This window comes from Heterobasidion irregulare (assembly GCF_000320585.1).
Source record: "Heterobasidion irregulare TC 32-1 unplaced genomic scaffold scaffold_02, whole genome shotgun sequence".
Lineage (NCBI taxonomy): Eukaryota > Fungi > Basidiomycota > Agaricomycetes > Russulales > Bondarzewiaceae > Heterobasidion > Heterobasidion irregulare.
In genome coordinates, this window is record NW_009258198.1 from 3,326,025 (window position 1) to 3,345,470 (window position 19,446).

At 54.1% G+C, this 19,446-nt stretch overlaps 9 protein-coding genes across 9 annotated transcripts; 2 read left to right on the forward strand and 7 right to left on the reverse strand.

Moving 5' to 3' along the window:
- Positions 1–11: 11 nt before the first annotated feature.
- Positions 12–1,288, reverse strand: HETIRDRAFT_114804 (uncharacterized protein; the record flags this gene model as incomplete). Its single annotated transcript, XM_009544796.1, has 6 exons — positions 12–171; positions 200–778; positions 832–936; positions 993–1,033; positions 1,095–1,147; positions 1,201–1,288. 6 exons carry the CDS (start codon positions 1,286–1,288, stop codon positions 12–14), a joined length of 1,026 nt encoding a protein of 341 aa, XP_009543091.1.
- An 805-nt stretch (positions 1,289–2,093) lies between these two features.
- On the reverse strand, positions 2,094–4,972 carry HETIRDRAFT_154132 (uncharacterized protein; the record flags this gene model as incomplete). The annotated part of the gene is made up of 11 exons (XM_009544797.1): positions 2,094–2,635; positions 2,685–2,777; positions 2,841–3,101; positions 3,169–3,244; positions 3,298–3,434; positions 3,501–3,822; positions 3,879–4,046; positions 4,097–4,294; positions 4,346–4,476; positions 4,532–4,880; positions 4,908–4,972. 11 exons carry the CDS (start codon positions 4,970–4,972, stop codon positions 2,207–2,209), a joined length of 2,229 nt encoding a protein of 742 aa, XP_009543092.1. The 3' UTR covers positions 2,094–2,206.
- A 433-nt stretch (positions 4,973–5,405) lies between these two features.
- Positions 5,406–6,092, reverse strand: HETIRDRAFT_310650 (uncharacterized protein; the record flags this gene model as incomplete). The annotated part of the gene is made up of 1 exon (XM_009544798.1): positions 5,406–6,092. A coding segment is annotated over one exon (687 nt), but the record flags the coding sequence as incomplete, so codon positions are not given.
- Positions 6,093–7,264: 1,172 nt separating this feature from the next.
- HETIRDRAFT_311446 (uncharacterized protein) lies at positions 7,265–8,142 on the reverse strand (the record flags this gene model as incomplete). Its single annotated transcript, XM_009544799.1, has 5 exons — positions 7,265–7,323; positions 7,395–7,454; positions 7,518–7,572; positions 7,646–7,864; positions 7,930–8,142. The coding sequence occupies 5 exons, from the start codon at positions 8,140–8,142 to the stop codon at positions 7,265–7,267; spliced, it is 606 nt and encodes a 201-aa protein (XP_009543094.1).
- A 1,020-nt stretch (positions 8,143–9,162) lies between these two features.
- HETIRDRAFT_247316 (uncharacterized protein) lies at positions 9,163–9,561 on the forward strand (the record flags this gene model as incomplete). Its single annotated transcript, XM_009544800.1, has 1 exon — positions 9,163–9,561. A coding segment is annotated over one exon (399 nt), but the record flags the coding sequence as incomplete, so codon positions are not given.
- Positions 9,562–9,978: 417 nt separating this feature from the next.
- Positions 9,979–10,845, reverse strand: HETIRDRAFT_438717 (uncharacterized protein). The gene is made up of 2 exons (XM_009544801.1): positions 10,300–10,845; positions 9,979–10,245 (listed from the first exon to the last, which is right to left on the reverse strand). Exon 1 carries the CDS (start codon positions 10,777–10,779, stop codon positions 10,318–10,320), a length of 462 nt encoding a protein of 153 aa, XP_009543096.1. The 5' UTR covers positions 10,780–10,845; the 3' UTR covers positions 9,979–10,245; positions 10,300–10,317.
- A 126-nt stretch (positions 10,846–10,971) lies between these two features.
- HETIRDRAFT_309161 (uncharacterized protein) lies at positions 10,972–11,982 on the reverse strand (the record flags this gene model as incomplete). The annotated part of the gene is made up of 1 exon (XM_009544802.1): positions 10,972–11,982. A coding segment is annotated over one exon (1,011 nt), but the record flags the coding sequence as incomplete, so codon positions are not given.
- Positions 11,983–14,837: 2,855 nt separating this feature from the next.
- Positions 14,838–15,989, forward strand: HETIRDRAFT_167449 (uncharacterized protein; the record flags this gene model as incomplete). The annotated part of the gene is made up of 1 exon (XM_009544803.1): positions 14,838–15,989. One exon carries the CDS (start codon positions 14,838–14,840, stop codon positions 15,987–15,989), a length of 1,152 nt encoding a protein of 383 aa, XP_009543098.1.
- Positions 15,990–17,410: 1,421 nt separating this feature from the next.
- HETIRDRAFT_308914 (uncharacterized protein) lies at positions 17,411–17,629 on the reverse strand (the record flags this gene model as incomplete). Its single annotated transcript, XM_009544804.1, has 1 exon — positions 17,411–17,629. A coding segment is annotated over one exon (219 nt), but the record flags the coding sequence as incomplete, so codon positions are not given.
- Between the last annotated feature and the right edge of the window lie 1,817 nt (positions 17,630–19,446).

A 19,446-nucleotide genomic window follows, 5' to 3' on the forward strand; every position in this document is an offset into this window, starting at 1 on the left:
CTGCCATTTATCTACATGCTGACCACGATGTCCTCGACGGTATACGAAGGCTCCACCTCGCCGCCATTGGACATGCCTGGCTTACCATCGTCCACTCTGCACCACACAGGTATCGATAGACGCTCCGCAGAGCCCGTGGACCTGCCGGCGCACCAGCTCAGCTCGCTTCGCCTGTAAAAGCGACGAAGGGGACACGCACCTGTCGTTGACCGCGCTCCGTCCCGGGAGGAGATCCGCGAAGCGCTTGCGTCCGGGTGGCGGAGCCGGTGCCTCGCGCGGCGACAGACAAGCGCGGAAGCGCTGCGCAACGGCGGGCGGGGAGAGTCTGACGCGGAGGCCTGCGGCTTTGGCGTGGAGCGCCAGCCAGTGGAAACTCGCGGGGCAGTCGCGATCGCGGCCGCCTGAGATCGGCTCCTGGAAGTGGATCGCCTCGAACGGGGCGGGTTTGGGGGTGTCGGTCTGACGGCCTTGCTTGTCGGTTTGGTGTTCGATCCGGCGCGGGGCTGAGGCGCCGTCTACCGCACGCTCGCCAGCGGAGGCGGCACGGCGATATGAGCCTTCGGAATACGGTGGCAAGCCTTCTTCGGAGGGGAAAGCTTTGGGCGGATCGTCGGTCCTACGGCCTTTCTCATCGCTTCGGTGTTCGATGCCGTGTGGCGTGGGTATGTTTCCCACCGCACGCTCATTAATGGAGACGACCTGACGGTAGAAGTCCACAGTGTGCTTTGCCAGTTCGTCTCCGAGACGGAGACCCTCGGGACGTTGCCTATCAGAGTCCCTGCACAGGGTTAGGTATGAAGAGAGTGGCCTAGGACAAAGAGGTGCACTCACCAGGTGCCAACAAAGTGGATGCGGACGTCTTGCTTGGAATGGGTATATTTGAACCGTTCAGCCCACGCTCTTTTTGAATTCTTGTCTTTCCAAATGATCTTCGCTCTACGAAAACAGCATCAGTTGGCCTCTACAACGCGATGAGCACAAAGAAAACCCACTCATCCAACAGATGGTCCTGCCCCGGGCAGATCAACCCAAACTGGCCAATAACGGATCAGACATCGCAGCGCTACGGATGATATCTATGGTGGTGGAATTACCATCTCGATCCACTGGACCAGTTCAAGCACCTTGTCTGCACCGCGTTCGATTCCTAGCGAGGACAGTCATGAACCAAGTACGGCTTCCTTCGCGACAAAGGCATACCGAAAAGATAGATGCGGTCGTCTGATCCTCCATACAACTCGCAGACCTTTCCGTAGACTTGCCGCACAACGTCTTTCCTCGTGTCCATGGTACTGTACACGGACTGTGTGACGTCGCAGCACGAACCCTGGCCAGGTCGCTCGCCGTCAAACAGCTTGTAAAAGAAAGAAGGGCCGAATTGCTACATCGTTGTGAGACGTCTGTCATGCCCGGACAGAAGGCAATGACCACCTACATCGACAAGACTCTCTGTATATATACACACGACAAGGGTTTTGGAGCCCGAGACACGGCCACACTGCGAACAACTGTTGGACGAAGACATCGTGGTTGCCACTTGAAGAAGCGCCGAGATCGAGCGGGATGAGAGAGATTCAGGCGAGCTGTAGCTGAGATCCCGAGAGGAGAGCAAGAGGGGAAGCGGACGGTCACGACTCAAAGAGCAGCGCGAGACTTATAGCCGCTATGCCACAAGGCCAAACCACGGACGGGCCTGGACATCTGGCGCAGGTTCTGAAAGGTCGCATGTGGGCACAAGCATCGACGGAGTTCGCAGCAAGATGCCACAACGTCGTCAGGCTCTCGGGCTGCACACCCGTCTCCAATGCAATGAAGAGTCTGAGCTCTGCGCTTGGGCCGAGCGAGAGCTAGACAGAATGACACCATAACAACAAGCTGTCTTAGCTCGGGAACAAAAAAAAAGAACTCACTCCATACGGGACATCTCTTGCTGTGCCAAGATTCGATGTCAACGAAAACACTGACCGATGGGGAAGCCAAACGCGCAAACTCCAGCAATCTATGATTTCTGCACGGGACGCAGTTTCAGCGCCATCCTTTGTCAGAGAAAGCTCCTTCCGATTGATTGTGTGAGTGTGTGGTGACTTTGAGCTGACAAGTGGCACGCCGATCCTAGCCGACCTTCGAATAAGAAGACGCCTACACCTACCTACCTACCTACACTGCACACCGTGGGTATTTCACAAACCGGCCACCAGCTATCCAATCACCCCGAACCAGGCTCTTCCTCCAACTCCTCCTCGTCGCCCTCGTCTGCGTCCTCCTGCAGCCCAAAAATCTGCCACAGCAAATGCACCTGCCCAAACGGCCGCTCCCCGCCCAACAGCGTCGCCGCCGCCTCGTACCTATTCTCCGGCCTTCGCACCTCATCGCAAACGCGCGCATACGCGCGCCCAAGCCGCGCGAGCGCCGCGTGGTGCACGCGCGTGTGCAGCGGCTGCGCGGTGAGGCGAGCGAGGCGTGGTGCGTGCACGACGTCGAGCCCCTCGAGCCACTGCGCGAAGCGGTGCAGCGCGCGCGCGAGGGCGGGCGGCTGCGTTGCGGGGAGGTGCGAGAGGATGTCGGCGGGCGGATGGTAGGAGGCGCAGGTGGCGACTGCGTCTTTGAGGTCGGTGTCGGCGAGGAGGGTTTCGTACTGTGTGGTGGATCAGTGGGAGGGTAGGAGTGTGGAGCGGCGGGCTTACATGTTCGTCGATGAGTTCCTTGACGCGGTCTTCGACGATGTCTTCCAGCGCCTTGCGTTTCTCGACCGTGAACGCGTGGGGCTCCAGTACATTCTACAGCCCGACGATTCTAGTTAACAGACGCGGCGGGAGCCCCATTCTCACAGCGACACGCACCAGCAAATACGTCAAGCAATTAAGCACAAACACGGCCTGGTCCCACAGCGGACGCAGGCGCTGCTTCTCCGCCGCCGCGTTGGTGCACATCTGCACGGCGGGGTCGACCGCGGTGTCGAGGATGCGCGCGAACCCAGCCGCGCTCTCGGCCGCGCTCTCGTCGCCGAGCAGCGAGGACGCGTACACGGCCATGACCTCGCGCAGGACCTGCGCGTGGTCGAGCAGCGCGGTTGGTGGGTTCACCTCTGGGTCGTCGAGGTCCTGGGATCGCGAGCGGGTCAGCGATTGTTATGCGCGTGGGGGAATGAGAGGGGTGAACTGGACTGACGAGCGATATGCGGACCAGGGCGCGGCCCTGAGCCTCGATGGCGTCGTAAAAGACCTTGTAGGACACGTCCGTGATCCTATGCGATACATAAGCTTTAAGAGTCTCGCAGCGAATCAGCGAAAGGCTAACTCTTTCAATGTTGTCGAGAGCAACGCATCCTCTCCAATAGTGCGCACCATCGTGAGGGTGTAGAACTGCAGGAGGTTCGAGACCCTATACGCCGTGATGCCACTCTCCTGCGCGCGCACGGTCTGCAACACTCGGGACTGCACAATGTCCGACCATCAGCCTCAAACGAAAGCGCGGAACATATCCCACCACGAGAAACGCACCTTGAGAGGCACGCACAGCTTCGCGACCGCGCTGTCCATCAGCTCCGCGATCCACTCCTCCTCCTCGCCCCGCGCGGGCGCGCGCACGCTGCCGACCATGCGCCCGTCGCCCTTGAGGCCGAACAGGCCCTCGAGGAGCTCGCGCTCCGCGGCGATAGCCTGGTGCACCCACGCGAGCATGTCGCCCACGTAGCGCAGCGCGTCGTGCGCGTGCAGCTCGATGGGGCGCGGGAGGCCCGAGGGGCCGCCACGCGTGAGGGCGTCGAGGAAGGCGCTGAGGAGCGCGGACTGGCGCGTCTGGGAGAGCGTGGCGAAGGCCTCGCTGGGCACGCGGTCGGTCGGTAGAGGCAGGAAAGAGAGAGGAGGTTCGACGCGTACGTGAGCAGCTCGGGGCGCACGCGCAGACGGCGGACGGCCTCGCGCATCTGCGAGCTGACGTCGAGCTGGGCGTCGCGGCCCATCTTACGGAACTCGAAGTTGCACCAGCGGAAGATCTTGTCGAAGGCTTTCTCGAGGTAGCCTGAGGTGGCCGCCATGATGTCCACCCTGCAGAACCACTGTCAGCGACATCCCACGACTGTAGATGTGCTACGCACCCCGCCTGCGACGGGTGCTCCTCGCCTGACATGAGCACCCGACAGTCGTCTCTGATGCGGTGCGCCTTGTCCATAGCGGCGAAGAACCGCGTGCCGATAGGGACCTCGCCCGAGGTCAGGGCCTCGATCTCGTCGTCGGTGAGTGTGAAACGCTCGAGGAAGAGAGACACGATGGACTGTTTCTGGCTCACGTCCTGTCTTTGCAACCATCAGCGCGGTGTGCGCGGGCGAGGGCCGCGTCGTTCATACCTCTCTTCACGCAGACTGCCGGCGCGATCGAGCAGGGTCTTGCACGCCTCGTTGGTAGTCTGCAGCTGAGCCTGCGCGTCATCGCAGCGCGCGCGCATGGCCGATATATGCTCTTGCAGGGCATCGAGTTTCTAGATGCCGCGAGGGTTCGCGGGGAGCGCGCAGGCAGGCGGACTAGACACGCACTTGGTCGACCTCTCCGAACGCGCGGAGGAACTTCTGGCTGCCCTCTGCGAGCTTGCTCTCGACGTCGCGGCGGAGGTTCTTGCGCGCCTTTGCCGCGGTCTCTCCCGGTGGCGGGCCATCGAGGAACGCGAGGATGTCGAAGTCGGGGCGGCGAGAGTCGGACGGGGTGTCGAGCGCGTCATTGTCTAAGTCGTCATCGCTGTCCGCGGAGACCTGTTTTGACTTGGAAGAGGTCGCGCGGGCGTCTGGCGGGGCGTAGAGCTCGGAAAGGGTGTTGAGGGCCTCCTTGGTGGATTGATCATCGAAGCTTGCGCCGAGGACCTTGTATATGCGCAAGGAGACGGGGTTTCTGGAGAGCGGGGCGGGGGAGGGGGACGAGCGGGCGGGGGACGAGAGGAGCGGGCGGAGGAGGTCTGTGGAGGAGCGGGGCGAGGCAGCCATGCTCAGCCCGTTCTGGCGCACGTCGCCCTTGCCTGCGCATCCCCGTCCACCCGTCCCCTCACACACTCTTCTCTCCTCACTGGCACGGTTCGGTGGCGTAGTTGGTTATCGCATCTGTCTAACACACAGAAGGTCCCCAGTTCGAGCCTGGGTCGAATCACAACCGTACACTTTTCTTTTGACTTTCTCCACCTTTCTGTGCGGTGGACATTCGTGTCTCGATGATTTTTAGTTACATCCGGCCGGCTCTCTCTCACGGCACCTCAATGCTTTGTACCACCAGCGCATACGACAGATAGATGCTGTCCTCATAGTGCGGCCGAGATTCATTCCCAACGTACTCCGAACCCTCCTCCATCTCCGCGCTCCACACGACCGTCGAATTCTCAACGTCCATGCAAAAAAACGGCACGTCCTTGTCCACATTCCTCAGCTAACCGAGCGCGTCGACGCCCTTCGCATGATCGTAGCCGTCGGAATCGCGAGCGACAGCCTTGCCGCCGTACACGGAGTGCCTCCTGAACGGCCTCACCCGGTCCCACGCGAGCGCCTCGAGATCCGCGCGGGACACGAGCCCGGCGCGCGAAAGCAGATAGTCGACGTGGACGCCCGTGAACGGATACACGCCCGCGCGCACCGCGCGCCGCTCGTCATCGACCTCGTCCCACACCCACGTCGCGCAGTAGTCGATCACGATGGGCAGCAGATCGACCCGCGCGCCCGCGCGCCGCCGGAGGCACGTGTGCAGGAGCGCGTCGGGTCCGCTGAGCCTGTGCGTGCCCATGCAGTACTTGCGCGGGAGCATGACGCCGAAGGGAGCCGGGATCCTCTCGACGAGGTCTTGCACCGCGCGCACGAGCGCGGGATCGCACCCCGCGATGGACGCGTCGGGGCCCGGCTCCGCGCCCGCGCCCGCGTCGGCGTCGGCGTCGGCGTCGGCGCGGTGCACTTTGAACGCGAGCACCGCGCGGTGCCCCCGCGCGAGGGCCGTGACGCAGTGCGGCACGTCGGTGTAGAACGCGGTCCACTCCCCGGGCGAGGCAGCGTACGCCGCGTCGCCCACGTGCGGGTGGGCGTCCTTGGTCGAGTCGCCGAGCCCGACGAGGAACGTCCCGACGAGGCCGGCCTGCGGCGTGTCGCGGTGCGCCTTGAAGTGCCCGCGCGGGCCGTAGAGGTGGATCTTGTACGGCTCGACGCGCGCGCGCGTGGGGTAGAAATGCGCGGCCCACAACCGCGTCACCTCGTCGACCAGCCCGGGGCCGACGCTGAACTCGGATGCGGGGATCTCGCGCGCGTGGCGGATGTGAGCATCGAACTTGGTCTCCTGGGCTTTGACGTCCCCGTAACCGGACACGGCGGCGTGGTCGTACAGTCGGCGGAGGAGCGTCTCGCCGTCGCTGCCCACTTTTTGATAATCCTTGGTCGGCTCGAGTTCGCCGTCGAACTCGCATCCGGGGCGCGAAATCGCCAATCTGAAGGGCGCTTTCGGGAAGCCATTGGCGAACACAGGCGCTTTCTCGTATACGCGCGCCAGTTCGCTTACGAGGTTCTACAAGGAAGATGCGGCAAGTTGGAGATATATGTGCAGCTTACATGGCTGTCGATGACTGATTCTTCCTGCTCATCTTCGAAGTCGTATTTTTCACTCAGGGCGGAGATCATGGTGGAACAATAGCCTATAGGTTTCAGTAGGTACACATGTTCGAGGGCGGATTTGATGTCCAGCGCGGAACGAGAAAAGGGGGCAGGTCGTCAACCTGTGAGCGCGAGTCAATCATGAACTTAAAACACTGCCAGAAGAGAACATATGTGCTCGTACCTCTTGGTTGGGGCTTGTCGACGCCTCGGACATTGTTAACAATCAGTTGGTCGTGGCGAACTGAGACAAGACGGAAAACACGCAGTGATACCGGTTGATAGACAGTAAAGCCTGCGCATTATATACCCGCTTGCATTTTCCCAACAAATTGAGTCGGATTCTACCTATGTGAAGATGCCCACAGCAGCCGCGTCGGCTCGAGGCGTCGGAACCGGGAGCCGACGTCGCGGCGCCCTGCAGGCAGTCGCAGCTTTACAAAACGCAGATACATCTCTGCAAGAAGAAAATACAGAAGGGTGTCTCACGGATGACACAATATGCTCTTAGGAAGTCAGCCGCCAGGCGCCCATATAAAGCCACCAAGCCCACCCACTGGCAACCAAGTTCCCACCATGCGCTTTCACAACGAAACGAGCAGGGATTAACGAGTTCATGTATGTGGTAGTATTACAGCCAAAGTGGTTGATCACCGGTTACGGCTCGTTTGTCAATTGCAAAACAGCACCGTTGTCGGCGATAATTTTGAAGCGAACTGATAGTCAAGAAGTACAGGAGCGTGGAAGTCGGCAGATGCACGGACAGGACGTAAAGTCGGACACGCACTATCTGTGAACGGTTCCCCCTTGGCCTTGCGTATACTCGTATAGTAAAGCGTACCGGCTCCTGAAAAGGAAAATCGAGTCAGTCGGGTTGGATGGGCTGTGTGAACGTCATTCGATCGCTAACCTTTGTGACCCTTCACGCGAAAGCTGAGATCTACGTTACCCTGCAGCATGTTGACCTGGTGCCCAGTTCCGCAAATTCGTCACGAGATGGTTCGGAAAGGTAGAAAGGCGACGACTCGAACGACTAACCGATCCTGTCACCCATGGGTCCCCGTTGAGGTACCACGCCGGCTCGGGACGAATGGCTTCCCCCAACAGGTCCTGTACCTCCGGGCTCTGGCGGATCGTGCTAACCACCCGCCGCATGACAGAGCTCGACAGACGCTCCTGATTGGCGACGTATGTGAGGAACGCGGCCCATACGCCCACACCCGCGGTTCCCAGCGCGAGAAGAACCGGCCACGTTCTCTGGAACACGCGGGACGAGTCAGTCGGGGACCGCGCGTGCATATGGATGTTATGGAGAAGTCTACACGATATGGGGGCAGGTCTCTTGGTTTTGGACGTGTGTAGTATGCGCGGGGCTGGGAAGGGGAGGCGAATGTCTCGGTTGGGGGCTGGGCCTTAGGAGGCGGGCGCGGGAGCTCCGACGCGAATTGACGGGAGGGAGGGAAGCGGCGGGGCCATGATGTTGTGACGCGCGTCCAGAGACAAGAGTGAGAACGGGCGTGGTGGATGGCGTGCATGACTCCAAGCTAGATGTGAACGAGAGTGAACCGTCGAGGACTCCGACGTCACGGTCCCGAGGCTCGCGTCCACGGTTGCACCTCTTTTGGCGGCGGCTCCGAGGCGCATACATCCTTCTTCCGGGCACATATAAAAAACATGGCTGTTGCTCTACCGCCTTCACCCTCGTTCATCGCCTCAGACCCCTGTTCTGCAGGAGACAGTAATATATTGCTATGATGTCTACTGGATCTCTACCTTCAGGAGGTATCAAGGTGCGAGCTCTATCTTCGATTTCTCGTCGACGGTTTTGTTTGATCACTAGCCCAGGTCAACGACTTACCATTGTCCACTCGTACTGCGCTCGACATCAAATACGCCATCGAGCATGTTTCCAAACTAAAAGCCATTGGCAGCTGCCCAGCTAGGATCGCACGAACGCAAGAAGACTACGACTTCGACTTGACCCTAGACTCAGAAGAGGCCGAGCAAGAGAGGAGGTATAAGAAGGGAAACAAGAAGGGACCAATACCAAAACATGTTCTATCCAGCGAGGTTCGTGCTTGGATTGTTTTTATCCTTCGATGCACATCTTACGCGAATTTTCTCAGAAACTGGTGCAAGAGCTCGCAGAAATCCGCGGAAACTTCCTCGACCATGCGCATGGCTTCCTCAGGACCCCATTCAAGTTGACTATATCGCGCCCAGGATGCGAATTCAACGACAGGATCGTCCCGAGCAAGGACTACTACGCCGACGAATCCGATGGCGGGGAGTTCCTTCGTCGACTGTACGACCACGCCGCACCGTCCGGATTCGGTGACGTCAGGGCCCAGGAGACCAAGTTCGATCTCGACGTCCGCAACGCGCGCGAGATCCCCAGCTCCGAATTCACCATCGACCCGTCGCTCCTCGACAAGGTGGCGCGCTTATGGGCGGCGGACTTCCATCCCCAGCGCGTGCGCATCGAGCCATACAAAATCCACGTGTACGGCCCCCAGGGCCACTTCAAGTCGCACCGCGACACCCCCGCCGCGGGTCTCGTAGGCACGTTCCTCGTCGGCATCGGCGACTCGACGCGCCGCGAGCATCTGGAGGTGGGCGATGTGGCGCTCGCGGCGTGTGCAGGCGAGTGGACCGCGTTCTACCCGGACGTGCCGCACTGTGTCACGACCATCGCCCGCGGGCACCGCGCCGTGCTTGCCTTCAAAGTCTACCGCTCCGACGACGCGGACGCCAGCGCGGAGGTGCCGGGCGATCCGGAGATTGCGCGTCGGGTGCAGGGCATCCTCGACAAGATCCCGAGCCCATTCGGCCTCCTGCTCCCGCATAAGTACTGCATGGGCACGGAGCGGCTGAGCGGGTTCGATGCGCTCCTCTACACGTGTCTCCAGAAGCGCGCCGACGCCCGCGTCGACCTGCTCCCGATCGTGATAAAATACAGCGCGTCCTGGCCTTGGGACTGGGGTGAGAGACGTAGGGACGCCTCGATCAACGCCGTCGTCTATCCCTTCACGACCGTCCACGTTGATCACCTGTTGGCCCTTAGAGGCTCTCAGGTGTGCTCATCGCGCGGCTATGCCCTGAAGCAGCCGAGGTCCAATCTTGATAGCGATCCCAACCTGAAATGGTTGCGGTTTCTGAACGGGGATGTTCCGTTCTTTTATATGGATCTGGACAACTCGACGGTGACCTGGAGTGCGAAGGAGGAGATCTCTCTTGAGTATACTGGTAATGAGTCTCGCCCGCACTACGAGGACAGTGTATATCTGTCGTATGCGCTGGTAACACAAGTAGCATGACATGTTGTATTCCCACTGTTAAATAACGTTTCCAAGGGAAGATTAGTACCTCGTGTCGATCAGCAAGCTCTTTGTTATGTGCGGTATGTATTCGTAGATCGAGACCCCTCCGTTACGAACCTCGCATTGTTAGACGCCAAACCCTATCGCCAGCTTTGAGTTAAATACGCCGGTCACGCTAGACTTCTACAAGGCAACGCATACTCGAGCACAGAGGGTCTGAGAATAGACGGCGGCAGAGGTGACTACGAACGCTGACGATATTTGTTTATTATTTGATATCAACGTCTAACGCGGCATGCTGCATACTTAGACGTGACCCTGATGATAAGTTGAGTCGGTTTGTTTACGGATGACGATGACATGGAAATTTACTTCTCTGTTGAGCTTCGACTACAGCGACCACCAATGCGCTATCGGCACAATCTCTTTCAGTTCGTCTAACAACTTCCTCGACATCGGATTATGGGTTCTGATGTCAAGCGACTGCAGCGGAACGCCCAGGGCCTTACGCTCTTGAAGCGTGCGAGGGAGGAGCTCTCGTAGCGGGAGGAACGGTGTATCGTCGAGGTCGTAGACCAATGAGAATGAAACTTGCATCATCATCATGTACTGAAGGTTGGGGAAAAGAGCCCCCTCGCTGCGTTGTACGTCTGTCTCATTCCTCACTTGTTTCGAGTGTGAATCCCGAGCGAGAAGTATGCAGAAAAGCACTGTAGCAAAATCGTAAAGGCGTACATACTTCAGACCATGTGCTTGTGTGAACACTTCGCAGAAAGTATTGATGTCCCAGATGTTGGTACCTTTGATGTTGATTGAGAGAGTCGTCAGATCTTGGAGGCAGATAGATTGCATGATTGATGCTATTTCCCTAAGTGTAGACTGGCTCGCCTTGGAAACTCGTAGTTGAATCGGTTTTTTGGAAGAAGGATCAACATACAGCCCGCGCGAACCTTCAGTGTCTGACCAGCCGGAGATCTTGTGATTCGTGTTCGCGTTATATGCATCGCTTTCGATGAATATGGCGCGCAGAGGCGATGTACGCCGCTGGAGAATACGAGGGAGTATATTGTTAGTTTCGCGGGTGTTTTGTGCCAATGTCAAACCCAGGTCCAGATCTGTGGTGCTGGGAAATCGAATGATTTGGAGGGCTGCCATAGAGCTGAACCAAGTATCTTCTAAAGTAAGACTCATAAGTCGATGGAGTGTGACGGTAAGGCTATACCCATGGGAAATAGCGGTAAGGGGCCTGGGAAGAGAGTGCCGGATGGTCAAATGCTCGAGATGAGGCATGTTTGACATCGCCTCGAAAAACTCAGATGGGGAAGGTAAGTTGGAGGGCGAAACTTTCCTTTGGGATAACGAGATAGATAGGGTAGTTAGATTACGCAAGATTGGGGAGGACCAAGTAGCCTTCACGTCGTCAAATAGAGCTGTGCGTAAGCGTGGGGCATGTTGAGCAAAGAGACCCGGAGGCAGATGAAGTACTATGTCTTCACCAGAAAATTGCAAGTCAATGGAATCTATGATGGGCGCGGGAAGCGTAAGAGACTGTATTGCGCTCAGGAACTGCGTTGTAGATCCGCTTAGCTTCAGGCATTGAACGTGGGAGAGATGAGGTAGAGTGGACGAGATGAATGATCGCGCTCTTTCCTTATCATGAAACTGATCCTTGATATCGATAATAAGTGGTGCTCCTTTTGCGCGTACAAGCGCCTCCGCCACCCACTGGGAACCAAGGAGGAAAGGAATACATCTCCATAGTGTGGGATCCTTGAGAGCAACTTCCCGCCAATAGCTGCAAACGTGGGAGACCCTGATCCACCCTAGCTTTTGACCTACGCTCTTGGGCGAAAAATTGTAACCAGTGGGCACATTGATGACTGCCAGAAAGGAGAATATACGACTCAGGATTTCAGGCGGAAGACAAGATATGCGGGCGAAGCTATTGCGCTGTCGATTCATGCTAGTGATCAGTGTACGCAAAGCGGCTACTTCATCGTCAATTGTCTGTAAAACACCCTGATCGGTGCTTGCGGATGCTTTGATTAATGCCATTCTCGGATGTGCGACACGAGCCCAGTATTGTCTCGCGCTGCATGGATTGATTGATTGATCATTTTGTGCCGACAACATTTACTTGGAAGAAGACGAATGACCTTGTGCCCGAGGTGACTCCTTCCATGGCCGCTTTCAAGATTGTCCGGCTGCGTGGAGGACGAATGGGTTTAGACTGTGTCTAGAGTTTGAGTGAGTTTGAGTGAGAAGATTGATGAGTTGAGAATTCGACTTAAGCCGGGTTAGAGCGTCGAGCTACGTTGAGGTTGTGTTGCTTATGGGATCCGTGGAGAGGTGTGCAATCGCGTCGGCGGGGATCAAACAATTCGACACCCGATTAGGTTAGGTGCCACCATAATGACTTGCAACTCGTCCTAGCTCGTCCTCGGCTTCCAAACAGTGGCGGTTTCCACCTCACGGGTCAATATGGCCAAGCCAATGTGTAAATTATCAATCCATCGCCTATGGTATCAAATATGGTCAAATTGTTGATTTCCCCGTTGCCTCTAGCCAGTAGCTAAGCTACTTGTCACTTGCAAGTTTGTTGCCATTGCCTAATGCCTATAAGCAAATCAAGGTTGGATGACCCCCAGCCTGGTTATTTCCACCATGACTACCAGGTATGACTTCTCTATGATAGGATGAACTAATCCCTTCTTGACCTATCCTTGCTGTTCATAAGAATATATGTGTGACAGATTAGCTAGTGTAGCCTCAGCATCAGGGAAAAGCTCTATATTAAATTTACCATAGTTAAGCATAAATATAGCTATATTTTTACCAATTACCATTAAGGATTTTTAGCTTACCCCCTCTCTAATCCTGAAATTATAAGATCTAATTAGAGCTAATTAAAGCTAATTTATTATATGGATTTTTGGAAAAAAAAATCAACCAACCTACTTCTATGGTTTCTCTACTACTACTGCACCTCCAATTATAGAGTATGTATAGAGCTTACTAATTAAACTAAAGTCATATCTTATTATAAACTTGCCCATTACCAGAATTAAACCAACAACCTCATGTCCATATACCCTAGACTAGTGCTCTAAACCACTAAGCCATAAGGTTTAAATTATTTACCTGGTAACCTAAATATATTGATATAAATAAGGCAATCTCAACATTTCTAATTTTCTTACACATTTATCTTTTATCTATTCTATATATAAAGAGGTCAATAAATGCACTAAAAATCAGGGCTAATATTTGAATTTGGGTACTAGATAATAATATAGTAAACTAATAAAAAATAAAGAATATAGTAAAAATAAGATTATAGCACTTACACAATTTGGATTTGAAATGTGTAAAACTGCAATTGGATTATAGATTCCAATGGGACTATAGTAGTATAGACAATGTTACCTTTACTTGTAGATTTGATTATAAAGTTGGTTATGGATAATATATTCTGATCAGTTCTGATTAGTATCTTGAATAATTAGATCTAATTAAAAGAGGAGGTTTTTCCAGATGTGAGGGTCTACCTGAGGTGAGCATCAGTCAGTCAGAGAGTGAGAGAGCCATTGAGAGCATAGATGGAGGTGTATCAAGGAAGGAGAAGGCAACCAGGAAGAAAATGGGTAAGACAAAAGGACCAAGGATGCAGCCTTGGACAACCACCTACAGGCCCACCACTTCCAAGCCTGTCCCAGAGCCAATGCAAGCAGCTGTAGGGCAGATCCCAATGTCTCTGGGCATTCCACAGATTGCCAGCAATACCCTTAGAGCACACAATAGTATATCAACAACATCTGTTACGAAACGTTTCACCTATGCTTACTCACCTCTTCCCACCTTCTTGATAAGGACTCGTAGGACCTTTCTCCCGACTATACCTCGCGTTCCCGCTCCACTGATACTTGGTCCGTGCATCTGCTTGTACATATTTATAGATACTGCGGCGCAGGATGGAAGCCCTAGGCTATCCACTTCTGTCCAATCTAAGAACTGCTGTTCACACAGTCTTCTCTGATTGCAAGACACTAGTCTGATCAGTCCCGATCACCCTCCCAAATCCTCTTGTGTTATTTGTGGCCTAGGATCCTCTCGTCCCGAACAGCCGTTCGTGACATCTGGATAGCCTCTCCACACAATCCTACTCCACCCTTTTCTTTGCAGCAGAACACCGGCTAGATACATACGGCACTAGGCAGTCCCAAAAGACAAGTGTCCGTCGACCGTAGTAGTTACTATACACTTCGAGCGAACGGTTGGACGATTCCACTTCAGTGTGGGTCGTTTCAGGTTGTAGAATACTTCTATCTGGTAGTCAACCCAGTGGAGGTACGACCGAAACAACTGCACTCGACGTTACGTACGGTACTATACCAGAAGCAGAAATACTGTACCAGGCCAGAACGAGCTGCTGTTGCCTTGACCCTCGAACCTTGATCAGGTCGAGACTAGCGCGGGCTCTTTGATCCAACAAGACGACTTCCAAAAGTTCAGGAAGAAGCGTAGGACGAGTTCCACACGGAACCGACTACTTAAAACACTCCGACACATTCGTCCACTTCGGACAACCGATCAGAAGAACATCCAAGGGAAACTGGGTTTACGTAGGAGGACAGAACAGCGGAAAAACAGTCGACGCCCCGCTAGTACCCTGGGAAGACAGGAAGGCACCTCTCAGAACCGTAGACTCCCCCATCCGAACAAAACCTGTTCTATCACCGATCGATATTCCCAAAGAAGATATCGAAGAAACCCCAATTCCCGCAGGAGTATTAACCCCGGTCGACGAAGAAGACCCGGAACCTGTAGCAGGACCAAGCCAGCCAAACCCAAACCCAAACCCACAACCGAACCCTCCGCCGACAACAGACACCACAGACGACGAAGACGAAATGTCGGACAGAGGAAACAAACCGAAGGACTTCGATGGCACGAGGTCGAAATATAGGGAATGGATATACGAATGTCACATGTATATCCTCGCCAACCCAACCAAGTATGACACCGACAAGGACAAAACCCTGATGGTGCTATCATACATGAGAGAAGGAACGGCGTCACTTTTTGCACAGAAATATTATTTCGATAGGGAACTTCGGGAGTACAAACCGACGGAGACGAGAAAAGTATGGGGAACGTTCAAGGATTTCTTGAAAGAACTGGCCGCTGCATTCAAAGATGAGAGTCTCGAACAGAAGGCGAGACAAAAATTATTCACAATGAGAATGGGAAAGCGGTCCGCAGACGAGTTTGTCACGGACTATCTCATGACGGCAGGAGAAAGTGGATTCGATCTCGAATCCACCGTCGACTATTTCCGTCGCGCCATACACCCGGAGATCCTCAAACAAATTTACAGACTCCCTGACATGCCGACGACAATGGATGATTGGGTAAAATACACCCGAAGGTTCGATAATCAATGGAGAGAGCTACAGAGCATAAAAAGCTCCGTACCCTCAGCTACTGTTCGATCCAACAACCCATTCCGCTACAACTCCTCCAACGCTCCCTCCTCCATGAACAACTCCGTCGTACCCATGGCCGTAGATTCGGTCAGAACGACTCTCACCGACGAAGAACGCAACCGCCTCAGGATGGAGGGTGGGTGCTTCTACTGTCGTCAAAAAGGACATATGGCCAACCAATGCCCTGTCAGGGGTTCGTCTAGGGTACATGAAGGGTCAGCTAGATATGTTCAACAGAGTAGTGGAACGATGGGGAACCGCTCGGCTCAGACCGGCGGCAGGATGGGAGGCGGAGGAAGCAGCTATGGCCGAACGTTCTCGACAGGAGCTTCAAGCAGTCCTCAAGGAGGCACTGCGACGCAAGGTAGAAGCGTGGCGACGACTAACCCGTTCCGAGCCCGACTCGCAGCTCGCCAGGCCCACGCACCCGGACCGGATGCGCCTGTACGTGAGACGGAGCCTGAGATTAGCCGAGAAGAGATCCAAAGGGTTATCGGGAAGATGAGGTGGGACGAACAGGAAGCACTCCTTCAGGAGTTAAGCGAGATGAGCAAGCGAAAGGAATCGGATTTTTAACTAGGCCTACGGCTCCGGTGTACCGTAGACCTGTCCCAACTCCTCCTGTAAAAACATTTGTACGGCTCACCAAATCAAATCGGAAATCATCTATGAGAATAAACGTGCATCTGAAACATAGAGGAGGAACCACCGAAGCTCGAGTATTGATCGATTCAGGAGCAGAAGGACTTCTCATCGACAAACAATTCTGCTTGAAAAACAACATACCAACGCAGAAAATTGACAGACCTATCCCTGTATTCAACGTAGATGGAACGGCCAACGACGGAGGAAAGATCACCAACAAAGCCTGCATGCTTATGAGAATGACAAACAAAGAGGACGACTATCACGACGAACAATGCGAGCTATTAGTCACTAACCTAGGAGGCGAAAATGTGATCTTGGGAACGGACTGGCTGCATGAACATAACCCACAAATCAATTGGGCAAAAAACAGCCTTACGTTTTCAAACTGCGCTACCACATGTCTAGTCAGCCGGCCCAAGTTTACCATACAAGCACTGACGCCCGCACAGCAAAGGAAAAACAGAACAGTCGGATATTCCAGAATAGAAGACGATCCGGAAGAAGACGAAATCGACGATACCTTCTTCTCCGAATTCTATGAGGAATGGTACTATCAAAATCCATTGGAAGTACACCCCCTTGAAGCAATTCATATCGGTTCCATCGGAAACAAATCGCAACAGCTAGCAGAAGAGGCAAACAAGGCAAAAACGGAACGACCTATCGAGGAAATCGTTCCGGCATACGTACTTAAACGATTCGCCAAAATCTTCAGTCAGGAAGCTTCACAGCGACTTCCAGAACACTCACAATGGGACCATAAGATCGATATGAAACCAGGATGGGAGCCAACGGGGTGTAAACTGTACCCGCTGACGGAAGAAGAGGAAGACCAGCTCCACGAGATGCTCCAAGAGCACCTAAAAAGAGGAACCATTAGGATATCTAAATCCCCGCAAGCGTCACCCTTTTTCTTCGTAAAAAAGAAGGAAGGAAGTCTACGACCGGTGCAAGATTATCGGAGACTAAACGAATGGACCATAAAAAACAAATATCCGCTACCCCTGATTGACGACGTAATAAGAACCATCGCCAAATCGAAGGCGAGGATCTTCTCCAAGTTTGACGTAAAATGGGGGTACAACAACATCCGCATAGCAGAAGGCGATGAATGGAAAACAGCCTTCATGACCAAATTCGGCTTATTCGAATGCCTCGTGATGTTCTTCGGTCTCTGCAATTCACCCGCCACCTTCCAAACAATGATGAACATTATCTTCCATGACCTCATCGTAGCACAAGTCCTGGCAGTCTACATGGATGACATCTTAGTGTTCACGAAAACCATCGAAGAACACCGACGCGTGACAACCCAAGTTATGCAGATACTCTTGGACAATGACCTATTCCTAAAGCCTTCCAAGTGCACCTTCGAAACGGACACAGTCGAATACCTCGGATTCATCATCTCCGCGGACAGTATATCCATGGACCCCGTCAAGGTTGATGGAATCGCTGCCTGGCCAACTCCGAAGAACCTGAAGGAAGTACAATCCTTCCTGGGCTTTGGAAACTTCTATCGCAGGTTCATCAAAGACTTTGCCGCTATAGCCCGACCCCTTAACGACCTAACGAAGAAGGACGTTCCATTCGAATGGACCCCCGAAAGGAACGAAGCATTCGAACAACTGAAGCATTGCTTCACGTCAACTCCCGTTCTTGTGTACCCGGACGGTAATCGCCCATTCCGTCTCGAGACTGACGCGTCCGACTTCGCTTCCGGAGCCATCTTGTCACAAGAGACGCCCCATGACGGATGGCACCCAGTCGCTTATTTATCCAAGTCGTTCACTGCGGCCGAGCGGAATTACGACATCTTCGATAAGGAACTGCTCGCCGTAATACACGCCCTTGATCACTGGCGCGTATACCTTGAAGGCGCACGGCACCCGTTCGAGATCTGGTCCGATCATAAGAACCTCCTGTACTTCTCCACCGCGCGAACTCTCTCCCGCCGGCAAGCACGGTGGTCACTCTTCCTCTCCCGCTTCGACTTCACCCTCGTCCACAAACCGGGCGTTACCCACCGACCCGATGCTCTGTCCAGGCGTCCAGACCTGAAAGAGGGGGTAAAATTTGACAACAAAAACCAGGTACTACTACAACCTCAAATGTTCGTCAAAAGTGCAACGGGACGAGGAACAATTGAAATGCTCGATAGCCAGCTGAGACGAAAGCTAAGAGAAGTCACAGCCAAAGATAAAGAAGTAACAGATGCGATGGAACTTATCAAAGCATCCGGACCCAGAGCCCTCTCCAAAGGTCTACAAGAATGGAATTACGAGGACGATCTCATCTGGCACAGGGGAAAAATATACGTTCCACCAGACGACGGACTTAAAAGACAAATCACGAAAATGTACCACGATTCACCAGCAGCGGGACACCCGGGAAGATGGAAGACCTATGTCCTAGTATCCGATAACTTCTGGTGGCCAGGAATGTCCACGTTCATAAAAGAGTACGTAACAGGATGTGCAACATGTCAATACACCAAGAATATCACACACCCCACACGCACTCCACTCATTCCTAACGAAATACCAGAAGGACCCTGGCAGACAGTCACCATGGACTTCATTACGGATCTTCCACAAGTCGGACCATATAACGCAATACACGTAACAGTGGACAGAAGCACTAAAGGAGTCGTCTACACTCCGTGCAACAAGACCATAGATGCGGAAGGAACGGCCGACCTCTACATGAAAAACGTCTGGAGACGATTTGGACTCCCACAAAAGATCATCTCCGACAGAGGTCCACAATTTGCCGCTCGATTCACAAAAGAACTATGGAAGAAGCTAGGAGTCACGACAGCGTTATCAACCGCCTATCATCCCGAAACAGACGGTGAAACGGAGAGAGTAAATCAAGAGTTAGAACAGTATCTACGAGCGTTCTGCAACTACGAGCAGACGAACTGGCCTGAACTATTACCATACGCTGAATTCGCACACAACGTAAGGGAACACTCAGCCACGCACCAATCACCGTTTGAACTCATGTACGGCTACAACCCGACCTTCGTACCCCAGATCGCACCAAGGTCCGACATCCCCGGAGTGGAGCTAAGGCTGGAAAGGCTAGACCAACTCCGAAAAGAAACGAAGGCCAGCTTGGAAGTTGCGGCAGAACTAATGAAAAGAAAAACCGCCGAGAACGAAGTCAAATTAGAAGCAGGACAGAAAGTTTGGCTCTCGGGAAAAAACATTACCACCACGCATCCAAAAGACAAATTAGCCCCTAAATTACACGGACCATTCCAAATAGAAGAAAAACTAGGGCCAATTACGTACCGATTAAAGCTCCCGCCGACATGGAAAATACACCCCGTGTTCCATGCCTCCCTACTTACACCATACAAAGAAACAACAGCTCACGG